The sequence below is a fragment of the Podarcis erhardii genome (assembly GCF_964252035.2).
Source record: "Podarcis erhardii genome assembly, chromosome: 3".
NCBI lineage: Eukaryota > Metazoa > Chordata > Lepidosauria > Squamata > Lacertidae > Podarcis > Podarcis erhardii.
The window spans coordinates 85,325,317-85,351,206 of NC_138507.1; the positions used below are offsets into that span (position 1 = coordinate 85,325,317).

The window sequence follows — 25,890 nt, forward strand, 5'->3', positions numbered from 1 at the left end:
GCAACTGATTCAGAGCAACAGTTCAAACCAGCCACATTATTCCGAAACACATTCCAACTTCCAAAAAACAATATGGATTTATGGATGCTGTTAAAATATTTGGTGCGGGCATTTTAAGCACTGTAAGGAAGTGTGTAAGAATAAAGCAGAGCGTGGAGTTCAGACCAAAATGGAGGGGGAGGGTTGCCTCAACTATTCGTATTATATTCCTGTTTTTGGTGCATTAATATGCCATAAAGGTTCTCTACTGATATTTCATATGTGTCATGTATGTGAGCAACACTGTTCTGTAACTAAAGTCCACCTTGTAGTTAGGCACAGGAGGAAGTTGAGGGAAGGGGCACACATGTTGCTTGTTATAGCATGGAAACACTTGAAACAAACCAATAATAATAATAATAATAATAATAATAATAATAATAATAAAAAATAAAGAGTCAATGCTGTAGTCAAGAAGGTACAAGTGTGAAGGGCATCCAAACAGCTATTAGTCTGTCAGGGACAATGCCAAGGTTATGTCCTTCCTCTAAAGTGTTACTCCAGCTGCCCAGTGCTGTGAAGGGTCAAAGTGGGCACCTGCAACCCCTGCCATTTTCATTCAAAGATCCAGACAGTCAGCATAAAACCTACCTTGCTGAAAAGAAGAACGGGGGGAATCCAGAACTGAAATTTTGCATGGAAGTTTGTATGACCTTGGTTCTGGCACAGATCACAAATTCTTGGGCTGTGCATGTGCTCAGTGGAACCTTAATTCTTAGTGTATTTTGCTCCAGTTGGTGGACCTTTGAGTTCTAGCAAAAAGCAGTTACCACAAACCTCAGGTCTGCCCATCCCTGATACAGACAATACTGAACTGCATAGACCAATGGTGTAGCTTGGGTGCAAGCCTGCCTCCTATATTCCTGAGGCTTTCATAAGCAAGACAAGGCTTTGCAGTAAAACACATGGCTTCAGAACTCAGATTTATTAAGAAAGTCAGTTGAATCTAGCCTCTCTCATAGGCCCCTTTACCAGTGATACATATCCGGCCTTAATATACATTTCAGCACCAAGGAACCACACCAGTCCTTTCCACTGACTTGGAAGTGGGAGGTAGTTTGAACAAACGAAACAGCCATGATGGGCATACAGTAATGATTTAAAATACAAGTAGCAGGAAAATATTGTCATCATTCTTTTAAAGGAAGAAGTGAGGAAACTCTGTCCTGTGGGCTGCTTTGACTTGCCACTTTGGCCCATGAGGCCATTTCCCCCAAACTGCGCCCACCTATCAACTAATGATATGGGGCGGTATCAGCTGGTGGGCGAAGGGGTTCAATCCTCCTGAGTGATGCTTTGCCAGGACCTTCCCGGTGCGAATAAGCTGGCAAAGCAGAGCGCAGAGTTGAACCCTCTGCTCATCAGCTGATGAAGAGAGTTCAGTCCTGCTGGGTGCTGCTTTGCCAGTGCATTTCCTGCAGGGAACATGGTGGCGAAGCAGACCCCTCCCACCACCACAGGTCAACTTGGCAGGTGTGTGGATGCCTATCCCACCCCCTGCCTTTGGAAGTCTTGCAAGTTGCTGCAGGGGGATGGGAGAGGGTTTTCTAGATAGGACCAAGGTGAAACTATCAAGCTCCCTTGTTATTGTTGCCATTGACAGGAAGGGTAATGTTGTTAATGTACTCATTTGTAGCACTTAAATGTTATTGGGGTGAGGCAGGTTGTGTGTTGTTATATTCACTATTATGTTGTTGTTTTATTATGTTATGAAATTTTTCTTGCAATGATTGATTTTGAGATGTGTTCCCATTTTTCTTTGTTGTAAGCTGCTGTTGAGCATGACTCTTTTTGTGGAAAGGCGGCATACAAATAAATGATGATGATGATAGCTCAGTTGGTTAGAGCATGGCGCTGAAAACACTTAGGTGGCAGATTCAATCCCCATAAGGGACATTACAGAGGGTTGGACCATATGATCCTCAGTGTCCTTTCCAACTCTGTAATTCTATGTCAGATGAGTGACCCCACCCTGCTGTTAAGGTTGATCTGCAGGATGGAGGAAGATACAAGATCCAGCCTGCCAAGCCAAAAAAAGTCCCTCGCCCCTGCTTTACTTCGATATACATAGTGATTGGGGGGGGAGCATGTCACATGCAATATAATACAGGGGTGTTGCTCTTGACAGACACATACAGGCTGTGGATTTATATGTATCCCATAAGTCACCACCAGATGGCACAAAGAGGGGATAAATCCTCAATGTTCACCATAGGAGCAACATAAAAAGCAGATCTTTCATCCTTGGCTCTCACACAATGGCATCACATCTTGAAGGCATGGTATTATTTTTTAGTAGCGTTTTTATCACATTCAAACATTTAAATTTTCACATATGCAAGAGCCACGGGGACATAACACAATCTCACCACTGCTAGAGAATATTTATTCCGTTTTCAATGTTGTTATCCACCGCAAACTTTTGTTCATTGGGTGTACTAAATATCAAATGACTTGTTGCCAGGCAACACTGGGGCACTAGGGGTGGGGGACAACTGCAAACACACACTTGTAGAAGAAGAAGAGGAGTTTGGATTTGATATCCCGCTTTATCACTACACTAAGGAGTCTCAAAGCAGCTAACATTCTCCTTTCCCTTCCTCCCCGACAACAAATACTCTGTGAGGTGAGTGGGGCTGAGAGACTTCAAAGAAGTGTGACTAGCCCAAGGTCACCCAGCAGCTGCATGTGAAGGAGCGGAGATGCAAACCTGGTTCACCAGATTACGAGTCTACTGTTCTTAACCACTACACCACACTGGCTGAAATCCATGACGTTCGTGTGTTTTGAAATTACTCTGGATTTCATCCAATGAAACCAAGTAAAATGGAATGCCACCTGCCAAGTCACTGACACAGTCCCATTTTGTCACTCAGAAGCATGCACACCACATTTGCATGTATTAATTGTTCGTAACTGATTCTGCTTTCAGTATTTCACAGAATCTGGAATTATTTGGCAAGGACTGAAGAAGGGGGAAGCCATGGAAATCCCTCCCCCAATCCACTGATGGATTCCTTTCATCAACCAACAACGACATTGGATACCACCCTTTGTGGGGTGTTTTGTTTTTTTCTTCTTTCCTTTCTGTTGCTCTTGAACAAAACTACTGGCTTAATGTTTTGTTATACAGTCAGTTATGTATTTTGTTTTTGCTGGTTGGAGCCTGGACAAGCTCAATATTTATCAATACATAAAACGTATTGACAAATGTTCTGGTTTAAGAAAGAAAGAAAAAGAGAGAAAGAACACAGACAGGACAAATCGGGAGATTAGCACAGGATATTCGCTAGTTTGCTCCTACAATTGGGTCATATCACATCTTCTGCCTTCCCTAACCCTTCTGCCTCACCCTGCCCTCCCCAAAGGCATCAGCCACGCAAAACAAGCTACTGGATTAACAATCTTGAGCTTTAATCATATCATGTCGCAACTGTCACTGAAAAGGGCAACAATATGGCTTTCAAAAAGAAATCTTGACGTGTTTTCAACCATATGCCGATGTGAAACTTCCCCTTGTTTTATTTAGGTTCAGAAGGGGTTAAAGCGGCTGGGACCGGACAGTACTACTTAACTGGATGTTCCCTTATTTGTCACACGAAGTTCTGGGCAATGGCCAACACTTTCGAGAATTCTTGCCGCTTCCTCAGCAGAGAGGGAATTGGGGTTTTGATTCTTGTCCCTACTGGGTTCCCGTTGTCTTCAATGAGCACCACGTTGTTAGAATCAAACCTGGGAGTCATGCGAGGGCCCGGCATCTTGTGGCCAACGATTAAAGCCTTTTTCTTCTCCCCTTTGATAGCCAGAAGGATCTTGTCGCCGACTTTGCCCACTCCGTTCTTGTTGTAGACATGGATGCATTTCGGAGGCCGGTGGTACGGAGTGTTTCCCAAGGCGCTGTTATCTACAACTCGCACACGGGTCATCTTCTGTATTGCACTGCACGCGCCGCTGATGCTGCCGAAAGATAAGTTCGAAGGCAATAACAAGTCAGACCAACGGTAGCAGTCCCAATCAAGGACTATCATGCTCAGAAACATGTGCCGTTACTATAACCTCCCTCGCACTCAAAATGCTGTTTAAAGCCAAAAACTCTAAATACGCTACCACAAAGGCAGTTTAATACATTTAAATCAACAGTGGATGGCATGAGAGGGTCAAAGGACAGCTTTTTTTTTATAAAGCAACCCAAGAAATGCAAATATTTTCAAACTTTTGCCCTTCAGAAAGTAGCTTTCCACACCAGCTTATCTACTAAGGAATTGCTAGCGTATGATAAGAATTGCAGAGGATTCTGGGAAGTATTCTAGGGTGAACAGAAAGAAGCCATCTCACAAACAGAGGGTTGGGATGGGGGGAGAGTGAGCCCATTTCAATGTGAAGGTTGATTCCTCACAGAAACCAGATGCTGATAAGGAAGGAACTGGTCTTGTGAGTTTTTCTGTCTTCCCCCTAAACTGTGAAAGAATTGTATACAGAGCTGCCAGCTTATATATATTTCATTGGAAGCAAGTCCCACTAAACTCCATGAGGCTTACTTCTAAGTAAAATGGATAGGCCTGCACTGTTAAGACTCAAAAGGATTCCTGAACTGTTACCATCATGGCTTACTATTACAAGTAATGTTTACTCATTCAGTATTTGTAAAGCCATACAATTATTTCTTTATTTTTACAGTGAGATAAAACACACGCTGGGTGATCCTTCAGTCAAACAATTTTCTGAAATGCTTTTTTTTTTTTTTAAGCCAAAAAAATTTATACACCAAATGACCGAACATTGTTCAGAAGGCAAGCAAGGGATTCTTAAACTACAGTATCTGGTACTTAGGGGACCTAATAAGGATTTGAAACTGGCTTCTCTACTAGAATGTTAATTTCTCACAAGAGACTTCTGCTAATTAGATACTTGTCTGACAGGTTTTCCTGGAGTTTGGCTTCTTTTTTGCCTCTTCTAATAAAGAGGAAAGGATTAGAGAAAGGGAGTCTGGTTGGTGAGAATCCATAAGTGACTTCTGAGCACTTTCTCAGCAAGGAAAAGCAATTATTTTTTATTAAAAACTGGGATTAACCAGACACATTAATGGAACACATCCAAATGAGATGTCAGATTTGTTGATCAGAAAACATATTTCCGTATCTCAGTTCTCAATATCACCACCACTTTTGGTAAATTTGTGAATTGTTTATCTCTTAGAAGCAGTTCATTTAGGACACCCCTTTATATAAAAATAGTCATTGTTAGTTTTTTTTAAAGAACTGGGTGGCCTTCTTATCAGGAGGTCCATTCTGTATGATGTCTGAATTGGGCCTTTAGTGTTGTGGCACCTGCCCTTTGGAACCCAATTGGTGTTGGATTAGAAATTGTATTTATATACGTAATTGTTTCTATATAACTTTTAATTGTACTGTGAAAGACACCAGAATGCTGACTCAAACAGAACAGGCCTTGAGAACCCACTATGGCATTTGTTTATTTTTAACACCCATTTCCTCTTTAGCAACTCTGAGCATGTGGTACCCTCACACATGACCCCTTCCTTGAGATCTGCTTGCTTCTAGGTTGAGATGAAAAACAATTACAGACTAGATCCTCAAACTGAGTCAATCTGAGATATGACTCAAGCTGAGAAAACCACTGCAGCCTATTTAATGGGACCCATAAGTCTCCATCTTGGCCCAAGTGGAGCCCAAGGGCTGGCTGAAGTTGTTGACTTCTGCCTCCGTGATATAAAGCCAGATATAGGAATTAAAGCAGCACAAACCTATTTGATCTTTAAAAGCTTGTACATAGCTCAGTGAAGGAGCACATGGTTTGCACACAAGGGGTCCCACGTTCAGTTCCTTGATCTCTCCAAGGAGGGTTGAGCAATCCCGCTCTCTGAAATCCTGGGCAACTACTGCCCATCTAAGCTAGAGGGACCAATAGTTGCCTATGTTTCCAGGTCTGGCATATCTGAAGAGGGCAGAAATGCAAAATGGCAACATAAATCCAGACAGACTAGAGCCGCAGATTTTTGACAAACCTAGACAGCATCTTAAAAAGCAGAAACATCACCTTGCCAACAAAGGTCTGTATAGTTAACACTATGGTTTTCCCAGTAGTGATGTATGGAAGTGAGACCATAAAGAAGGCTGATCGCCGAAGAATTGATGCTTTTGAATAATGGTGCTGGAGGAGACTCGTGAGAGTCCCATGGACTGCAAGAAGATCAAACCTATCCATTCTGAAGGAAATCAGCCCTGAGTGCTCACTGGGAGGACAGATCATGAAGCTGAGGCTCCAATACTTTAGCCACCTCATGAGAAGAGAAGACTTCCTGGAAAAGACCCTCCTGATGTTGGGAAAGATTGAGGGCACAAGGAGAAGGGGAGGACAGAGGACGAGATGGTTGGACAGTGTTCTCGAAGCTACCAGCATGAGTTTGACCAAACTGCAGGAGGCAGTGGAAGACAGGAGTGCCTGGCGTGCTCTGTTCCATGGGGTCACGAAGAGTCGGACACGACTAAACAACAACAATTAATTGATGCATATGAATGAAGAGTAACATATTTGAAGACGGTTCCAGAAAGTGTACTGGCCTGTGGGACAGAAACTTACTATGCACAGCATCTAAGGAAATGTGCACCTGTACACATTGAGATCTGCAAGGGAAACCTGCCCGACCTCGGTGCCAAACTAGGGCCTCAAAGCTGTTCCCACTTTTTGTTTACAATGCCCACTCGAGAAATTCATGAACAGCCAGTTTCTCTCTCGGGAACTCTCTTATACCACAAAGCATTCATTATACAATGAACCACAAAAGTCAAGGGTCTTTGTTCCCTCTTGAACATGAAGGATTTGGCAGAAATATTCCCCACAAAGAGTAGCATATTAAATGTCGGGGGGGGGCACATACCTGTACCCATCTGAACTTAGGAACATTTTTGTGAACATACAAAGAATGAAATATTGCGTCAGACCATTTAATCCAAGCAGCCCCATGTCTACGACTTCAAACACTGATGGCTTGACAAGGTCTGAGGCAGGGCTCTTTCCTTACTCTGCTACATAAAAGCCTTTTAAGGGAAGATGCCAAGAATAGAACCTGCCTACAACAGGAGAAGAATATGGCAAGGGAGGGGAAGAAACAGATTTAACTCTTATCTATCCCAGGTAGTCCTGCAGATAAAATAAGACTGTGTTCACAGGTGTCATTGGTTTTCATTGTCTTACATATATGTAACTGCACAGGGTCACAAAAACACAATGAATAGCTCATATTTGTATTTGGAAGACTTTTATTTTTCAGCCTACTGCTTCTAAAGGAGAAATTTTGCAGGGAAAAGTGCTTTTTTATTCTCTGAGTTGCTATAAAGAGCCATCACCTTTTCCCATCACTATCTCTAGCTTTGCTGGAGGTTTCTGCTCTCCAGCTCCTTGGCCTGCAATTCAGTAGCAGGAAGTGGCACAACTCCAGGTTCACCACACAAGAAAATCTTTAAGGATCCCACCTGTGGGAATGGTTTTCCTGTGCTTCAATAAGATGAAACCACAAAGTTATAACTCCTCTAGTTAAAAATGGATTGAAGAAGGAATTAAAATAAATGCCTACAATGATATTTGACCTCTTTTCTCCTAAGAATGTATTTCTCACAGACATCAGAAATAAATACATTAACAATGGTTGGTAAATATGCCATATATAAGAACTTATTCTCATACAATGGAAAATGTATGCAGTCCATATTTTTGTTCCCTTTTACCGTATTTTTCCGTGTATAAGACTAGGTTTTCTTCCTAAAAAATAATGTCAAAAATTAGGGGGTGTCTTATACACAGATACATCTCCCCCCATTTTCTTAAATATGAGTCCCCAAAAATAGGGGGCGTCTTATATGTTTTATTGTTAATGTTTGACTTTAACAGAGGGCCTTCTCGGTAGTGGCATCCGCCCTGTGGAACGCCCTCCCATCAGATGTCAAAGAGATAAACAACTATCTGACGTTTTGAAGACATCTGAAGGCAGCCCTGTTTAGGGAAGTTTTTAATGACTGGTGTTTTAATGTATTTTTAATCTTTGTTGGAAGCTGCCCAGAGTGGCTGGGGAAACCCAGCCAGATAGGCAGGGTACAAATAAATTATTATTATTATTATTATTATTATTATTATTATTATTATTATTATTGTAGTGGTGTAGCAATAAAACTTCTAGCACATTGGCAAAGCTAAGCACAGTCTGGTACGGTTTCAATTTGAAAGGGAGACTCTGTGTTGAGATTCCTGCATTGAAAAGAATTGGACTAGATGACCCTTGGAGATACCTTCCAACTCTACAATTCTGTGAGTCTAAATAAAATGTCAGGAAAAGTAATACATATATTAAAAGTGATTTAAAAAACAACAACAACTGTCCTTTAACAGAAGCCTGAGACCCAGAATCATATCATCAGTGTCTCTCCATCCTACGAAAATTTCTAGGACGTTAAGCTGCCATGTAATTTTCAAGGCAGAGAAATAGGGCTAGTGCTTATTAAAAAGTCAGCAACACATTATATACTGTTATTAGGAATCTCATTAGCTACAATGGCACAAAGGAGGGTTTAGCCACATTTCCTTATGTAGGCAGCCACTGCCTCTAAGAAAGCAACTCACAGCACGTGAAGCTGTGGCAATTCTCCTTCTATCGTCTAGGAGGACCTGCATGGTGCTCAGAAACTGCCTCTCCTAGCTCTGAAATACATAAGGAGACACTGCCACGACTACCACAGTGCTTGGAAGGGGTGGAGTTATTTATATCACACTTTTCCTTCACCACAGAACCCAATACAATATGCATGCAGTTCCCAAGTGGTCTCCCATCCAAGCACTGGCCAGACCCAAAGCCCTCATGTGCCTTCAGACCATACCTTGAGACAACAGTAAGACTACAGCAAATTTAAGTCGGTGAAAGACTTCATATAGCATCCTACCACTGTGAATACTACTTGCTGTTTCCTAGCTTTTAACACAGTGACATTTTCTTCTTTGAGCAGTGCAGAAAACCATTATTTTTAAAAACAACAACAACAACAACAACAACACACACACACATTCAATTGCACTTTAAAACCACTGCATTATTATAAAACTTCAAGGTATTGGAGAGATGTCTTGAATGCACTAGACTCAAAATTATCAACTACTTGCTAAGCTAAACAAATTGAGATTTGTCAAGGGGCATTGTTGAATGAATTTATGAGTTAAGACTAGAAAGAAATAACCTCCAACTGGAAATCTGTTCAGGGCACGACTAGATTATTAAAGGACAATGCTATACACACCTACTCAGAAGAAAACCCCACAGAGTTCAATGGGACTTTCGCTCAGGTAAATATAGAACCACAGACTAGAATTATATGGGAATGGCAAAGTTAACAAATCATATTAGGCCAGGAGGTGGCATATGTAAGTATAAAGATTTTCAACTGAGGTGGGATTTTAAATGATTTTAACCACTGGAACAAACCTGGAGTATTCTTATCAAAAGGATAAATTCATGAAATACAGTCCTGTACACTAAACCATGCCCAATGTAATCTTCTAATTTTGCTTATATAGAAAATAGGGAGGAGTTTGACAAATGAACACTAGGTTTGCTTCATCTGATTCATGTGCCTGTAAATATACTCCAGAGTAAAAAGCCATTATCTGTATTGGAACACATACCTGAAATTTCGCTGATTTGTTGCCCTGTTTATTTGGGCTAGAAAAAGCTCTGGGTACTTTTTCCAAAGCGCCATCAGGATTCTGGTTTTAAAAAACCTGGACAAGAAACAAAAGATTACTAATAATATACTACTATTGATGGTTACAATTTTGATAAAGATAAATCAAACTATCAGTTCCATGGGATACATTTGGGGGGAGGATATTCTGTTGCAGTGTCCCCGAAAGCCCTCAAAAGCATGCATTGTATTGTTAACAAAGCGCAGCAACATTCCCTCCTTGGATCAGAGTCAATGCAACTCAGTTACATATAACACAATGGTACTGTATTTAAATAATAAAAAAGCACTGCAGTGCAGCTTTCTTCTTCAAGGGCATAGATTCTCTCTGTACAAGCACCCTCCTACCCTAACAGCTGTCAGTTTTTACAGCCACTGGCATTTTAAGAATATCTGTGCACGGAGAGAGCAAAAGCCCACAACTCTTAGCAAGCTATACAACGGAACCATTTAGCAGTCACAATAAATTCATTTTTAAAATGCTAAAAGCATCAAAAGATATACTAATTTATTTGCTGCCACGTTTTAAGGGAAGCTAGCACAAACTTTTTAAACAAGTTTGAGGGACAGTATTTTTTTAAAGTATATCAAAATTAAGTTTTTATGTTTCATTTGTATACTATTTGGAATTTTTATTTGATTTTAAAATTCAATGGGTATATAATCTTAAAATCAATGGGTATATAATCTTAAAATCAGTCACCAGCCAGCATAGAGCCAACTCCTAGGGGCCAAGCGGTCTTTCCCCCCCCCAAAAAAAGAAAATTTTGAGGGGGCTCCCCCCCCCCAGTTGATGGGCATTGCTATTCAAATGGTGTCCATGTACTGTGTCTTGTGATCAGTTTTGCAAGGTGAGGCTTAAAATTCAATGGGTATATAATCTTAAAATCAGTCACCAGCCAGCATAGAGCCAACTCCTAGGTGCCAAGCAGTCTCCCCCCCCCCAAAAAAAAAGAAAATTTTGAGGGGGCTCCCCCCCCCCAGTTGATGGGCATTGCTATTCAAATGGTGTCCATGTACTGTGTCTTGTGATCAGTTTTGCAAGGTGAGGCTTACTTGTCCCTCCTCCAATATTTTATTCAAGTTGGCACCCCTGCCAGCCAGTGATATTTCTGGAACGGGAATCATAAAAATTCCCCAAATGGTCTGTCCTCAGGTTATCTCCTTTGACATATATGAGATTTTATGAATACAGTCCACTAAGTTTGCAGTGCCTTCACTTCGCTTTACCCAAGTTAAAAGGTGTATCATAGTCACTCTTAATTTTTACTTCAGGTACTTGTATGACATTGAATTTTCACTTTGGGTAATTATTTTCCTGGTTACAAAGATGTAACATAGCAAAGTTGCTACAATGCAAGGTTCTCTGCTACTTTTCAGGTTCAAGTGACCCACATGGGAGAAGAGAAAGCACTTTTGGCAGACAAAGTAGCAGTAGTAACCACACTGCTAGAGCACTAAGCACTAAAGGAGGCGAATGCATTAAAATGTTCGTTCTTCTTAACTTCTGAAGCACCACAATTATCTGCATTCCAAAGATATGCTTGGAAAAAAGACATTTTCTTTCACCCACTTGCCCCCCAGTGATCTCTTGCCACAACATCTTCCCTCTACAGAGTCCTAAAGACAGTCTTCTCCAAGTGGCACATAGGGGCAAGAGTGAGATACCCAAGACAGGCAAGGAAATTGTATCCTCGCTTATGATTTGTATTCTTCTCGCAGCTCAATCATTCATGACACACCGGTTTTGAGGCAGATGCTGACATTTCACTCCTTTCTTCAAACCCACTGATCAAAAATAACTGCTAAATGTGAAAAGTGGTGTCTGACAGGAGAATATTCACACCACTAACTACAGATGTGGCTCCTGTAAATGGCAACCACACACAAACAGGGTGGTATTCAACTAAATTCTACTCACCAGTATTAATGGATATCACTAAGTTAAGTCCATTAATTTCAAGGGGTCTCCTATGAGTAAAACTCAGCTGAATACAACCCACACTTTCCCAATTTATGCCACAATTTCCATGCTTGATCTCTCGTCATCACTTTTGTTTTAAAAACGAGTAAGCCCCTCTGAATACTTTGAAGCAAGAAGCTATTATTTCATCTCATTCCCCTCTGTCTTTTTATTTGGACCAAAATCCAGTTTGAATTCAGAATAAGTTGTATAAAAGGATGGAAAATAATTAGTATAAAACAGGGATGTCCAACTGGTAGGTCGCGGGGGGGGGGGGCATGGTAGATTCCTGGTAGAATAAATTTATTGGAGATGTAATTTCCACAGATCATGATCACCCTAGTAGATAATCAATCCTCTGGAAGCTCAACAACTTTGGTAGATCACTGCCAGTTTTTTTTATAGTGGGAGCAAATCTCAGTCTCTTGGCAGATGGACATGCCTGGTATAAAAGAATGAAGAAAACTATTAATTAGGTAAGGAAAGTTCTAAGTGTTAAGAGAGATGCTCAAAATTCCCAATAATGTGTTTCTCACATATGATAAATTTAGGAGAAGGATATTTGCAGGGAAAATGAAAGGCCTTAACCATTCCCTTGACCATTAAGTTTCACCAGCAGGTTTTCCACACCATGTCCTCTCCAGCTGAACTCTAAAAAACAGCCCATCTAGTGCTAGGGAGGAATCAGCACTTGGGGTGTGTATAGGTATCAAGGATGTGAAGATATGTAGTTATGTGTTCCTGGAAGCAAAATATAGGTTGCTAGGGAAGAGTTTGAAAACTGGGGCCTTCAAAGCAGCTTTCTACAAAATGCTACCAGTACCACTTGCAGGGCTACCTAGACAGGTGTAGCTGTGTAGTCTCAGTGCATGAATAAGACAGTGGTACTGGCAGTTTTGGATTTGTTTGGAGTTTGGATTCATTAGTCACTTAGAATATTTTGGGACAAGCTGGGCCTGATCAAAAGGGACAGGGCTCCACTTGAACTGGGAAGGAACCAGATTGCTGATGCTTGAAATAAAAAAGATGGCAGAGCAGCTTTTAAAGTGATTGTTGGGGGGAAGCCAACAGAAGCTGAGGAGCATCCAGTTCAGAACAAATCATCCCCCAGGGGTGAGGGAGGGACATGTTTATTATAATTCAAATGGGAAGAGGGCAGAGCTAGGCACTGAGATTGCTGGAGCCCATGATAGCTCTTCAGAGAAACCAAAGCGCCATAGGTTAAATGCAAGTGCCAAAGACACTTGGAAAGAAATGCTGTATATAGGGTAAGTGTTTGTATAGCAATGCTAGGAGATTAAGGCAAGACAGAGAAGCAAGAGCGCTTGGTCTCAGAGGAGAGCATACATACAGTGGGAATAAAGAAAACCTGGTGACATGGAGGAAACCAGTGGAGCGTCATTATCTCTGGGTACAAAGTCTATAGAAAGGCCACGAAAGGACATAATGAAGGTAGTGTCACTCTGCACTTCAAAGAGGACATAGAACTCAACAAGCAGGAACTCTTCAAAGGGCCAGATTCCTCCACAGAATATCTATAGGTGGTGATACCACACCCAAAGAATAATTTAGTTTCCTCCTGACCATAACAGAGAATGAAATAAAAAAGGCATCCCAAAGAGGAAGTGCTGTAGTAATGAGTGACTTCAATTACCTTTCCCATACATTTGGTATATGAATTCTTCAGTAGTGCAAAGAATTAAAATTTCTTAGTACCTAAGATGATTGTGCACTACATAACTGTGCCCTAGAACAGTTTGGTCACAAAACCAACCAGAGGGGTTAACCCTGGACTTAACTTTAAGTGGTTCCAGCAAACTGCTGCAAGATGTTGAATCAGTTTGGAACACTGATCATAGTGCTATCAAATTCAATCTATGTGTAAATGGACAATTGCCAAGAAATTCTAACAGAGGCATTTGACTTCAAAAGAGGCAACTACCCAAATATTGGGGGATTGGTAAAAATGAAGTTGAAAGGCAAAGTCAAGAGGGTCAAATATCTGCAAAATGCTTGGGAGTTGTTTAAAAACACAGATGCATGTCGCAGCTCAGGAAAGCACCAGCAGAGGCAAGAGGATGGCTTGCATAGTTAAGAAGCATTTCAAGGAAATTACTGGAAGAAGGCTTCCTTCAGAAAATGTTCTTATCCAAATGAGAACAAAAAGTAACACAAACTTTGGCAAAGGAAACACAAGCAGACAATAAGGGATACATAAAAGAATCTGAGGATCCCATTGCTAAAAACATGGTGACAACAAAAATCTGAAATTAGCAGAGGACCATCACTTAAGGAGGCAGCTGGACTTTGGATGAGAAGGGTATGCTAAAGGAGGAAGGGGGGATTGCAGAGCAGCTGGATGAATTCTTTGCATTGTCTTCACAAATGCGGATACATGGCAGAACTTTGGGCCTGAACTAACCCTCTCAAGAGAGGAGTCTTGAGACACTGGGACAAATATATGTGCAGGTGATTTTTAGGGCAGAAGAACATTCAGTTGTGTAACCTGCAGTCTGACACAGGCTTACTATCTCAGGGATGGAGCTTCCAAGCATATAGTCATAAGGAATAAGGACATTTTAGTCATCATTAGCCAGTATTTGTGCACCAAAACATTAAGTGCCTTATTAAAAATCACCACCCATACCCAACTCCATAAAAGTATTGCCACACAAGCAAATCTAGAACAATTCCAGAAAGTTGCATTCCAATTAGCAGAACAGTAGAACACCTAATACAGGGTGGCCTGAAAAACACCTGCACAAACACACCTTTTCTTATCTGTTGGGTCTACTGCTGAGGCCGGCCAGAAAACAATGTAACCTGCTTGGGGGGGGCGGGGACAAAGCATGCAATTGCCTAAGAATCTGGAAGTTTCAGCAGCCCAAGCACATTCATATTTGATGTCTTGCTCCCAGAAATATGATGTGGCACTTAGAAATGTGAAGTATTGTGCAGACCTACATTTAGTTAAGGGCCAAAAAAGCACTTCACTACTCTTGAGTAGCAAGGTGCTTTTCAAGCTCTGTGAGAAGGAATATAAGCTCCAAAGAAGCTGTATGGCAGGCATGCTGTCAGGTGCCATAAGAAAGCGGCAGAGATAGCACAGGATAGTATGCACCCCGGAAATGATCTCTTTCAGCTTCTGCCTTCTGGAAGAAGGTATAGGGTTATAAACACCAGGACTAGCCACCTGAGAAACAGTTTCTTCGCAAATGCAATTCTGGTTCTAAATGCAGCATAAGGAGTCTCACGGCCTAGGACCCTCGTACCTACGGGACCGCCTCTCCCGGTATGCCCCATGGAGAGCCTCAAGGTCCATAAATAGCAACAGCCTAGTGGTCCCGGGCCCTAAGGAAGTTAGATTGGCTTCAACCAGAGCCAGGGCCTTTTCAACTCTGGCTCCGGCCTGGTGGAATACTCTGCTTCATGAGACCAGGGCCCTGCAGGATCTGATTTCTTTCCGCAGGGCCTGTAAGACAGAGTTGTTCCACCTAGCCTTTGGCTTGGAGGCAAATTGATTCCCTCCCTCTCTTTCTTTTTTCTTTTCCTTCTCCTCCTGTGATGAGGCTACATTTTAATATTTTAATGTTTCAATATTTTAATGTTGTATTTTAATTTTGTTTTTAAGTTGTAATCATTCAACTTGTTTTTATTATTGCTTGTAAGCTGCTCTGAGGAGGGCTGGACAGGGCGGGGTATTAATAATATTAATTATTATTATTATTATTATTATTATTATAGCATATTGTATTTTAAATGGGGTTTCAGTTTTTAGGGGTTTTTGAATGTTTTATGTAGTTTTTCAGTTTCATTGTTCTGTATGGGATAATGACAATAAAGATTTCGTATATATTGTATGGCCAAACTCGGCCCTCCACCTGTTTTGGGACTACAGTTCCCATCATCCCTGACCACTGGTCCTGTTAACTAGGGATGATGGGAGCTGTAGTCCCAAAACATCTGGAGGTCCGAGTTTGGCCATGCCTGCTGTATGGTATTATATCGTAGCCCAGCGTTAGGGTAACCCAGCAGGCCTATAGCCTCATCTTTCACATCTCCAGGCCCACCCTAAGCAACATCCTTGCATGCGGAGCGTAGCCTGCACCGCACAGCAAGCATGACCATAGCAGGAAACACAGATATATCCATGCTGATAAACTCCAACTGCTCAATAGGAGCCTACACCCTAGAAAAAAGCTACAACCCAGCTCTATCCCAGGCCCCAGGACACCCCATCATGACTGGCTAAGCCAGTTTGGAAGCAGAAAAAAGGCAACATTTTCAAGCCCTCTTGGTGAATCGTGCAGATACACATGCAACAGAACACAGAAAAATGCAGCTTGCAAGAGATTGTAGATCTTTATCTATAATTGGGGGGGGATTCCCATTTATGGAAAAACCTTGACTACACTCAAGCACCTTCCTTCTCATGTAATGTGGGTCAAGTAAATGCCTCACATGAGTGCAGATAATAGTGCACAAACTGGCTTTTTAAAACGCAACCTCACCTTTTCACTTAGCATGTAGCCAGTTACTATTCCCCTCTCGCAAACAACTTTCTCATTGGAGTTGGGAGGCGGGGGGGGGGGGGGGGAGAGAGAGAGAGAGAGAGAGAGAGAGAGAGAGAGATAGCAAGCAAATGGAATAAGGTAACAGTTTTCCCATGGCTGTTCAAATACATTGTTTCACTTTATCCTGCCTGTAACTCCAGATGTCCCCTTCTCAGGAAACAGACCTTTTTCTTCAACATGACAAATCTATAGAACAAGTTGGATCCCTTCCACTTTGCAATTACCCAGATCTGTACCATTTCCACAGACCGGCTGATTCAGCTTTAGTGTCCTGAGCAGTCTGTTCCTACGGATGTTTCCTTGGAATTGAGTCCCACTGAGCTATACTTGCACACCAAATACGCATGCCTTCATTTAGATAGGGTTGCCATACATTTGGATTTTCCCAGACATATCCAGAATACTGCAGTCGGCAGCAGTGTCCAGGCAGAAATTGGGAAAATCCGGGCATATGGCAGCCCTTGTCAGCAGTACTGTTTCTCCCCCCCCCCCCAAAAAAAGCTCAAAACCAGCAATTTTTTTTTTTTGTGATTTCACCTAAAAAGCTCAAGAACTTTGGGCAAAACTAAAGAAAGCTCAATAATCTTGCTAAAAAAAAGCTGAACAACTTTCCTGTTCAGATTTTCACTGTTTGAAATATGTCAACCCTACTTTAGACATGTTTATTTGGGAAATCTGATTCTAAAGTGGCATTTTTACTGCAGCGACTAGAATTATATTTAGTAAATTGTGTACACTCCTGATTTCAAACCATAGAAAAGAGCAATTTTTGGAGTAAGAACATGACCAAAAGGTATCGAGTGTAAACAATGGCACTACAATGTGTTACACTACCTCTGTAGCTTCTGCAAGCTTGTTATCTGTTTCTTTTGCACAACAATCTACAATCCACGAACTTGCATTGTAAATGGAATCAGGACCAGAGTATCAATAACTCTACCTTTAATCTATTCAATTTTGGCTAATGACTGAGGGAGACAAGTCTACAAACAGAATGAACCTTAACTTAGCAGCTTCCAGATTTAATTATAAGGTTGCAACACACTCAGCCTCCAGTTTATTGTTAGCAGAAATGTAGCAAGATGTGATTGTTGAACAAACTTGAAGTCTAAGTCTCAAAATCCAAACTTCATTTTAAGTCCTTAATGCAGGTTCCCTTGTCCTATAATTATATAAGGGGTTATCATTTGATTAAAGAAATGTTAGTGAATTGTAAATGTGCTGTTGATACAGTTTTGAAGGGAAAAGAGCATTCTCCCTTTGTTTTTAGATTATGCATGCTCATGTCACAGCAGGTACCATCTCTAAAGACATTTCCCCCTGTGTGAGAAGAGAAAATAAAAGACCTATAAACATGCACCTGCTACCTATGAATTTGAAAATACTTGCATTTTTAAAAAAAGTTTTTTTAAAAAATCTGATGCCTAATTAATTGGGAGCACACTTTTAATTGATCCAAAGCACATTGTAGTGTAGTCCCAAGCACTATTAATGTGATGATTTCAAAGATCAGATTTGACCAGGGATTTTGTATGGTCCCAAAATACTGTACTGAAACAAGACACACAGGTACAGAGCAACAAGTTTCTGATAGCAGATACTAGAGACAAATGTAGCAATAAACGAGCAAGACGGAAGTCTCCAACAGTCATTAATATGTACTGAACAAAGATCAAGGCAGGTCAACAAGTATGCTGCAAAAGAACTGTAAGTCAAACTGAGGCCTCAAGCCGCAGTCTTAATCATTACCCAGTACAGAAAGAGCTGAATCCTGGAGACTGGGTTCAAATCTGATCTTTACTTTGGAAGTGCTATGTGGCTTTGTTTAAAGTGTGGAGTACAGTAGTTGTTAAAGTGTCAGGCCAGTCACTATATGTTACCGTAACCTACTTCACAGGCTTGAGGCTATAATGGGAAGGGAAACAGGTCGGACACAAATGCCACCCTGAGCTCCTTTGAAGAAGGGTAGGGTAAATTTTAAAAGCACAGCACCTTGCAAATTAAAAACGACGTGCAAATAAGTAGTTGTAAACACCCATGCTCATATGCGAGATCCTGTTGAATCCAAGGGGGTTGCTCTGCCTGATTGTTTACATCTCAGAAATAAATACAACCAGGCATACTCCCAAGAAAAGTGTGCATAGGACAGACACTTTACTCTCAAATAAAGTAGCAATGCCAAGCATGCAAACTAAAAAGTAAGTGCCGCTTAACTCAAGTGTAAACATGCCCAGGACTGGGCTTGTAACTCATTTAAGATGTCTTATTACTATAATAAGCCTGTATTGCCTTCAGGAGTGCTAGCTGGAAACACTTCCCGCGCGGTTAAATGGGCAGAGGATCCTGCTGCTAATGCCCTTATGCGTGAAATCCCAAATCCACCTACACGGGAGTAAATCCTACTGAAAACAGAGGCCCTGATTTGTGAACAAAGTATGATGCTGCCTTAGTAGGGAAAGAGCTTTTCGGGCATCCCGAAGGGAACCGGCTCCGTAGGGCATGCGCTCTTCCGGATCAAGGCTGCAGTCCCAAATACATTAATCTCCCCCATTTATCTATTATGCAACCCCAAATGCACGCTCGGGACCGTGCAGCCCCGCTTGCTATGCACGGAAGTCCCCGGGACCTTCGTCCGAGGCTGCGGCTGGTCTGGCCTAGGAGCCTCTTCCCCGCAAGCAGAAGCGAGCCCCGTCCCCGCCGCGGGCTCCCCTCCCACTCCCGCGCCGCAGGGCACCCGAAGGACCCCGGAGGGCAAAGAAAGACACACACACACGAGCACCCTTCCAACTCACAGGCTCCTCGGGCCCAGGCTCCCTTCCAAACGCGCAGGCGCAAAGCAGCACAGCCGCGCATGGCAGGGCCCGGCAAGAAACCCGGGAGGGCGCGCGTGCGCACAGCGCGAGGCGGGTGGAGGGAGGGGAGGCTCCTGGCTTTCTCCGCCCGCCCTTTCCCCGGGTCTCCTGCCTGCGCCGGGCGAAAGACCACGCCTCCCTGCGCGGCTCCCTCCCTCCCTCCCCCCTCCCTCCCCGCTTATTCCCGAAGCCGAGAAGCCGGAGCTGGGAGGCGCGAGTCCAGGAGGAGAGGGGAGGTTGGGGCGCCTTTTCCTCGGCGGAGGGGCGTCAGCGGGAGCCCCGCGCTGAGAGGGCGAGGGAGCAGAAAGCCCGGAGGAGCCGCTCTGCCTTTGACAAGTGAGGTAAGTCGCCGGGGAAGAGGCTGCTGCTGCTGCCTGTGCCTGGCAATGCCCCTGCGCTCCCTCCTCGCCGCCTCCTCTTTCCTGCCGGGCTGCAGCAATAACAGCTCCGGAGCCCCGTTTCCAAGGGCGCCCGGGACGGCTTGGCCATCCCCTTGGCGGAGCGAGACGGCTCCCGGTGGCGCCTTCTTTTCCCTCCCACCTACCTTGCCAGTGCGGTATCTGTTTACTCGCGAGAGAGCGGGCGGGCGGGCGGGCGAGCGCTGCGTTGCTCCCTCTTGCCTCGAGGTGGAACAATGGCAGCGGAGCCCAAGGTAGGGGAGGTGGCGAGAGGGTGCCGGGCAAGGTCTGCCGCTCGCTGGGCGTGTGTCCCTTTTGCAGAGCCCTGCGGCAGGCTCGGGGTGGGGGGGGGGGGGCTTAGCAGGCTCCCCTCCTCCCTCCGCCTCCCAGAAATAAACCTCTCCTTCCCGCCCCCCCCCCCCGCCTTGCCCACCCAGACACAATGACAGTCGTCCGCCGATCCCGCGCGCGCCCCTCCTCTCGAAACTGGTCCAGCTGCTGCGTTTCGTCGCAGTTCTCTGGATTCTCCCGCACAATGTCAAAGAAGGGGGGAAAGGAGGGCAAGATGCTTTTTCTTCGCCGTCAGACAAAGCGGCCATCTCGCTGGGGTGTGTGTGGTTTTTTTTTAAAGACCCGATCAGGCTTTGTGTGCATTGGGCAGGATGGCGTGAAAGGAGGGACGGGGTGGGGGGGCGCAGGCTGCGTGTTTCTTTGTTGCTGTCTCCCCTCTTGGTGGTGTGATCGCGATAGTGGTGCTGATGATGATGTTGGTCCGCGATGCTGCAGTCAATTCCCCCCCTTCCTTCCTTCCTTCTTTCCTTCCTTCCGCGTCAGGTGCGGTAGGGAAGGGAAAACCGAGAAAGCCATTTAATGGACTTAACAGTGCGGTATCCTATAGACAAGCCCGCTCGGAGTTAAGCCCCACTCATGGGACTTATTCCCAGATGTGTGTGTGTATAAGGAGTGGTGTCTTTTAAGTTCTCTCTTTCCTGCTGCTTTTGCTCTGGAGATTCCCCTGCTGCCTTCAGAACAGCTTTCCTCCCAACGTGATGGTTGATGGGAGTTGTAGTCCAAAACATCTGACCGGCACCAGGTTGAGGGAGGTTGCTTTAAAAAAGAAAAGGAAAAGAAATGCACCAAATGCTCAGGGAAACCAGGCCCAAAAGGAGGCGGATGCAAAACCAAATCCATGTCCTGTCCTATCCTGCCTCGCTGTTCCCATGCTACCCTGCCACTGCGCTGTGCCTTCTCCAGGGATTTTCCTTTGATCTAGTCCCAAAGATAACTGAGAGCAGCCAGGCAGTCAAAATACCTTTCTTTCGCCTGTGATGTCCAGATGTTACTGGGCTGCAATCCCACCATCTCTTACCATTGGCCACGCTAGCTGGCGCGGATGGGAGTTGGAATCCTGCGACATCTGGAGGACCACAGGTTCCCCATCCCGGGACTAAAGGAAGCATTGTGGTCTATTTCTATGACGGATGGCAGGGAAGCAGAATGGACAACTATTCCCAGACCTTCTCATGTGACACAATTATAGCACTTCAGTGGTTACCATCTTTGCAACATCTGGAGGCTACAAGCCATTCTAAGTCTAAACCACCAGTGTATGCAAAATGAGGTTTAATATAAAATAGATTAATAATTGCTGCTATATCAACTTAGTTCTCCTGCTTCTTATTCCTCCTCCCACCTCATTTTAAATAAAAAAGTTGGATTGAATGCAAAGGGAGGTATATTGGAAGGAAGAGACTGAGAAGTGAATCTTACTATTGCTATTATTATTGTTGTTGTTGTTGTTATACAAAACCCCCATTTCCACCACCCTAATGACAGTGCCTCATTCTGAGGCAGGGTCAGCTAGTGTGGGTGTTACTGGAGCTCAATGTGTCAACAACATCTAATGATATCCATGGGAGATGGCTTCCTTACTGTTGGTGCGGCAATCTGAACATTTGGAATGCGGAATGAATGTAGAGGGTGTTTTTATATAGATAGATAGCATAAAGCCTATCTCCAGCTGTGTTTGAATCTGGCATTCAAATCAAAGGGTAAAGATGTTTTGGCTTCACAGATGCTCAAAGGCTGCATGTTCTAGTAAGTAATAAATGCTGTTGCTATTGGGGAAGGCATAGGGCCATGTTATGTCTTCTCCAAGTGCACAACAAAGAAAGTTCCTTTAGATGCCAATTTAATTGGTGACAGACTTTTGCAAATGTTTTATGGACTTTTTTGGGGGGGGGGGACAAAAGCAAATATAAAATATGGATAACCATAGATGAGATGTTATTAATTACTATGCTGTTTATCATTTGCATAATACTTTTGCGTTGCTGTGTTTGCCCTTCTGGTTGCATGGAAGGAAAGTCCGTGTTACAGGGATGGACCTAAGGCAGGGAGATTCTGACCTATCCAAGGTCACACAATTAGTCCAAGCTGTTAATCCTCTCCTGCCTTATCTCTGAAACTGCTATGGCAAATGCAGCTACTGTCTTCATTACTAGAGAGTCATGTGTAGCGCAAACCTTATCATGTTTTCTGACACAGGCTGCAGTATTTCAGAGGGAGTTACTCTCTTGTAAGTGTGTTTAGGTTTGCAGTCGTAGTCTCCTTACAGATAGGAGATGATCAAAGGCATGGACTAGAAGATAACGGCAGTCAAAATGGGGTTCAAAGGTTTGGCTCTTTCTCCTAGGTAGCTGAGGCAATAAAGTAGATTCCTGTTACATCATGAAACCAAAGGTGCAATAATTCATGGCTGTTTTTAAGGTAACAGCCTATAAGACATAGACGACATGGCCTACTGAAAACAAAAAATTGAAACCTCAGTGCAGAGAATATCTGTTTAAGAGGGTGTATTGGTTGGGAGACAATGGAAGAGTGTGCCTTCAGGGTTAAAGTCAAACCATTGGAGAGTTACAGTGCCTGCTATAGCTGTAGAGACCAATATGCGACAGATATATTTCATTGCAGGTAGGGCAGATTACCTAGTAAGATAATGCTTAAAGCATCTCTGGACACAGTGTTTCCCAAACTTAGAATAATCATGCATCTCTTTTGAGAGTTTTACCGGCATATCCCCTTCGTGGGCGAAGATAATTTTGGGGGTAGTTTTAATAATATTATTTTATCTTTGAATTGTTTTCTGCAGCTAAAAAAAAACCCCTGCAATAAAGTAAAATAAAAAAGTATGCTGTGTGCCCTTTGAAACCCTTTCCTTTCTTCTTCTTCTTCTTCTTCTTCTTCGGCAATCACTCATAGCCGAGTAAGATTGTCTTCCATAAACACGGTTTTAACAATGAGTCCGTAAGTGACTGTGGAGGCCAGTTCTGGATCCATACGTCCTTCCACAGTGGGGACATTGATTTCCGGTGGGGAGTTGATCACGGAGTTTCCCATACCCCTAGGGGTACATGTACCACACTTTGGGGAAGACTGCCTGGATGGATGGGGGAATTCCCATCCACCTTGCAGCAGGGTGGCAGCAATGGAATGGGCTAGGGCCGACCTGTCCAACCGGTCGATCACAGGCTGTCCCTGGTTGATCCTGAGATCTTCAGCGATCGACCAAAAAAAGCTCAACAACTCTGGTCAATCCAATGGATAGACCACTTTATTACTTTATTTATAGTGGTAGTAGATCGCAGTCTCTTGGAAGTTGGACACCCCTGGGCTAGGGAGTTGTGTGGCTCTCCAGCACACACAAGCAGAGAACGAACTTGCATGCAGGGGTAGGGCAGCTGCCAGACTCCCTCTCTCAAGTGGGCTCACAGCAGCAGTGACATTGCAGTGGAGTCAAGTAGCTGCTCAGCAAGCCTGTGAGTGAGCTTGAGGAGGAGGCTGGTGAATGGAGCAGCGTGGCTGCCAGGGGGCCAAGTAGCAGCAAACACTTTGCAGGGCAGGCAAGGCATCAGCTCCAGTGAGCCTTGTCAGTTGTGTGGGTCCCTGCTGTCCTACTCTTGCCATTTTGGGGCGGGGGGGGGAGAGGGGCGGGACAGGACAGGACAGGGAGAAAAGTGGGATATAGGGCTGTGGATGTGGTTTATATTGCTACAAAACTTCTGTGACCCCTTTAACCAGAAGTTTTTGGTTTTACTTGCCAAAGGATTTAATGAAATCTTCTGTCAACATCTGCTGTTTAATCAAACTTGGAGGTTGCATCACACACACCAGTTTTTGCTGTCTGCTGAAGAAAGGATATTTTAGGTGTTCTAAACTGTTATTGATAAGGTTAATCAGGGTGGGAAGACAAGAGGATTTTGCTTTAGTGGAGTCGTGACTGATCAGCAAATCTTTAAATACAAACTATGTATGTTTCTTAATTTTTTTTTAAAAAGGAAAATGCAAATAAGTTGTGGAACCTCATTCTTTCCCACATTTTCTGTTAACCCACAGGTGGGAAAATAAAGTGTATATAAGGAATTCAAAAGTTAGGGAAAATGAGGTGACTTGGAGTCTGTTCAGAGATCATGACCAGCCATCATGAGCTCATCTTTGGACTGATCCATCTCAGCCGTTTTGGGATACACGCTTGCTTAAATAACTCAGTAAATGCAACCCAGCTTTAATCTGTGGAATGGTTTCTGGAGGCATTTGTTTCCTTTGATGAATTCCTGTAGAGCTCAGGTTCTGGACAACAGGCTAGAAAGATCCAAGAAGGGATTTTTCCAAGAAGGATTGTACAGTTTCCCCAACAAAAGGTTCCAGGATGCATTCACAGTCTTCACCACCCAAGTTGTCAATCCCCCATTGCAGCTCTCATTTACTGGGAAGCAAAAGGGTCAAGGGGGAAAGTGCCATCTTCTGAGCATCCTGTCCATATCCTCGGATTGCATGAACTGAAAGGTATCCAGAACCAGTCTGCATAAGGTCTCCAGTTGTGGAGTCCAAGCTGGAATAGATGCAAGCAGCTTTATCAGCAATCTGCTCACAGCAGGCTGCTGAGTGCTCCACTCTTTTCCCGGACAAGTCAGAATGCAGTAGGCCTCAATCATTCACAACTGCTGTTTCTGTGCCAATGCAGTGGTGAATGCTTCTGATGTATGTTAGCATGAATGTATGGTGCCATCAGCCAATGAAATAAACTCTCCAACCGAGGTGCTGAACAAGCTCTAAACAGGAAGAAGGGGAATCTAGTACAATTCTGTCAAGTGCCAGAAAGGGTCTCCTGATTCCAGAGACTAGTCAGAGTCATTAATGGAACCATTAAAAGACCTGTTGAATTCAATCCCACTGGAGGGCCCAAGAGGTGGTGGGTACTTGGGGGTGAGAGCTCATCAACGGCAACCTTGCTAGGGCCGCTAACAATGTGAAGCCAGATGACTAGTGATTGTAGCACAGTACTCTTAACTATGCCTATTCAGAAGTATGTCCTGTTCAATTCAGTGGCAATTACTCCCAGTTAAGTGGAGCTAGGATTGCAGGCTTGGGCATCTCCTAGAGGGCTTGAGCTAACCAGGCCCCATGTCTTATTAGGGCAATCATATACTACAGAGACTCTCTCATCCATCACTCACCCCAATTATAAAGAGGACTGGTGGTATTGCAGTCCACCCATTTCTTACTTATCTGGGTCAGTAGGTAGGTCTATTAATACGAAATATGCCATGTAAAAGTCTACTTTAGTTGTTACTCCCACTGACAAGGGTACAAGGCTAAATAACTTTCAGTGTCCAACTTGCCTTTCTTGGGCAAGGCAAAAGTGTATGTATTAGTGCCTTAGCTCCGGGTCTGCCTGGGGGATTCCAAACATCATTATTCTTATCAATCTGACTCTCAGTCTGGATTTCGTATGTAAACCCTATTGGTCCCTCTGCTGGATCACATATGTAGAGGGATGTGTTGAAGGAGTGGGATCCTCTTATGTTCTAGATCTCTCTGTAGCATACTAGTAACGTTCTGGACCATCTTTCATGGATGGAGATTGGAAGCATCATGCTTTGGTAACACTTATCCTAACACTGTGGTTGGGTTCAGATAGTGGTACTGCATGGTTGCAGGGGCACTGGTGGTTGTTGGTTCTGCTGAGGTATATTTAAGTGCTTGGCCTATTTGAAGTTCTACTCCACCCTCAACCTCTCCCAAAGGACCAGGTAAATAGCACAGGAGTGCTCCCAAGAATACAGCAATTGTAAAATATTAAGTACTGAGGCTCAACATTATTTATAAAGTAATGCCCAAGGAATTCCACCCATCCAAGGCTCTAGTAAGCACTGGTTTGTGATTACAGTAATTTCCTTCCTGTTTCCCAGGTGCCCAGTCTCCTTCCTCTTCCCCTGAAATCTCTCCCTAGGTAACTGCATTGTCCCAGTGCAATTT

The 25,890-nt window shown here is 43.5% G+C and overlaps 2 protein-coding genes and 1 long non-coding RNA gene across 8 annotated transcripts in view; 1 reads left to right on the plus strand and 2 right to left on the minus strand.

Annotated features, from left to right (window-relative positions):
* LOC309338751 overlaps positions 1 to 25,890 on the minus strand; it is a 565,035-nt gene that overhangs the window by 332,841 nt on the left and 206,304 nt on the right. The gene's annotated exons all lie outside the window — the stretch shown is intronic.
* MRPL14 (mitochondrial ribosomal protein L14) lies at positions 3,433 to 19,837 on the minus strand. Of its 3 annotated transcripts, none has more exons than XM_081856103.1 (3): positions 19,719 to 19,837; positions 9,727 to 9,822; positions 3,433 to 3,996 (listed from the first exon to the last, which is right to left on the minus strand). In XM_081856103.1, exons 2-3 carry the CDS (start codon positions 9,798 to 9,800, stop codon positions 3,633 to 3,635), a joined length of 438 nt encoding a protein of 145 aa, XP_081712229.1. In that variant the 5' UTR covers positions 9,801 to 9,822; positions 19,719 to 19,837; the 3' UTR covers positions 3,433 to 3,632. The 3 variants fall into 3 exon arrangements, with proteins under 3 accessions (XP_081712229.1, XP_081712228.1, XP_081712227.1); XM_081856102.1 differs by lacking the exon at positions 19,719 to 19,837 and adding an exon at positions 19,092 to 19,187; XM_081856101.1 differs by lacking the exon at positions 19,719 to 19,837 and adding an exon at positions 19,115 to 19,179.
* Positions 19,365 to 25,890, plus strand: part of TMEM63B (transmembrane protein 63B) — a 76,354-nt gene continuing 69,828 nt past the window's right edge. For 2 of the 4 annotated variants that reach the window (XM_081856052.1, XM_081856055.1), the window contains exon 1: positions 19,366 to 19,515. The gene's annotated coding sequence lies outside the window, so the exon portion shown is untranslated. Of the gene's footprint in view, positions 19,516 to 19,713; positions 19,827 to 25,890 lie in introns of those variants that run through there. The other 2 variants (XM_081856054.1, XM_081856053.1) reach the window with 2 other exon arrangements.

Bases quoted from the DNA above. Each gene is read 5' to 3' on its own strand.
- MRPL14 (XM_081856103.1), bottom strand. From the start codon at position 9,800: ATGGCGCTTTGGAAAAAGTACCCAGAGCTTTTTCTAGCCCAAATAAAC. The intron at 3,997-9,726 runs GTATGTGTTCCA...ATCTTTCGGCAG, and splicing joins ACAAATCAGCGAAATTTCAG to CATCAGCGGCGCGTGCAGTG.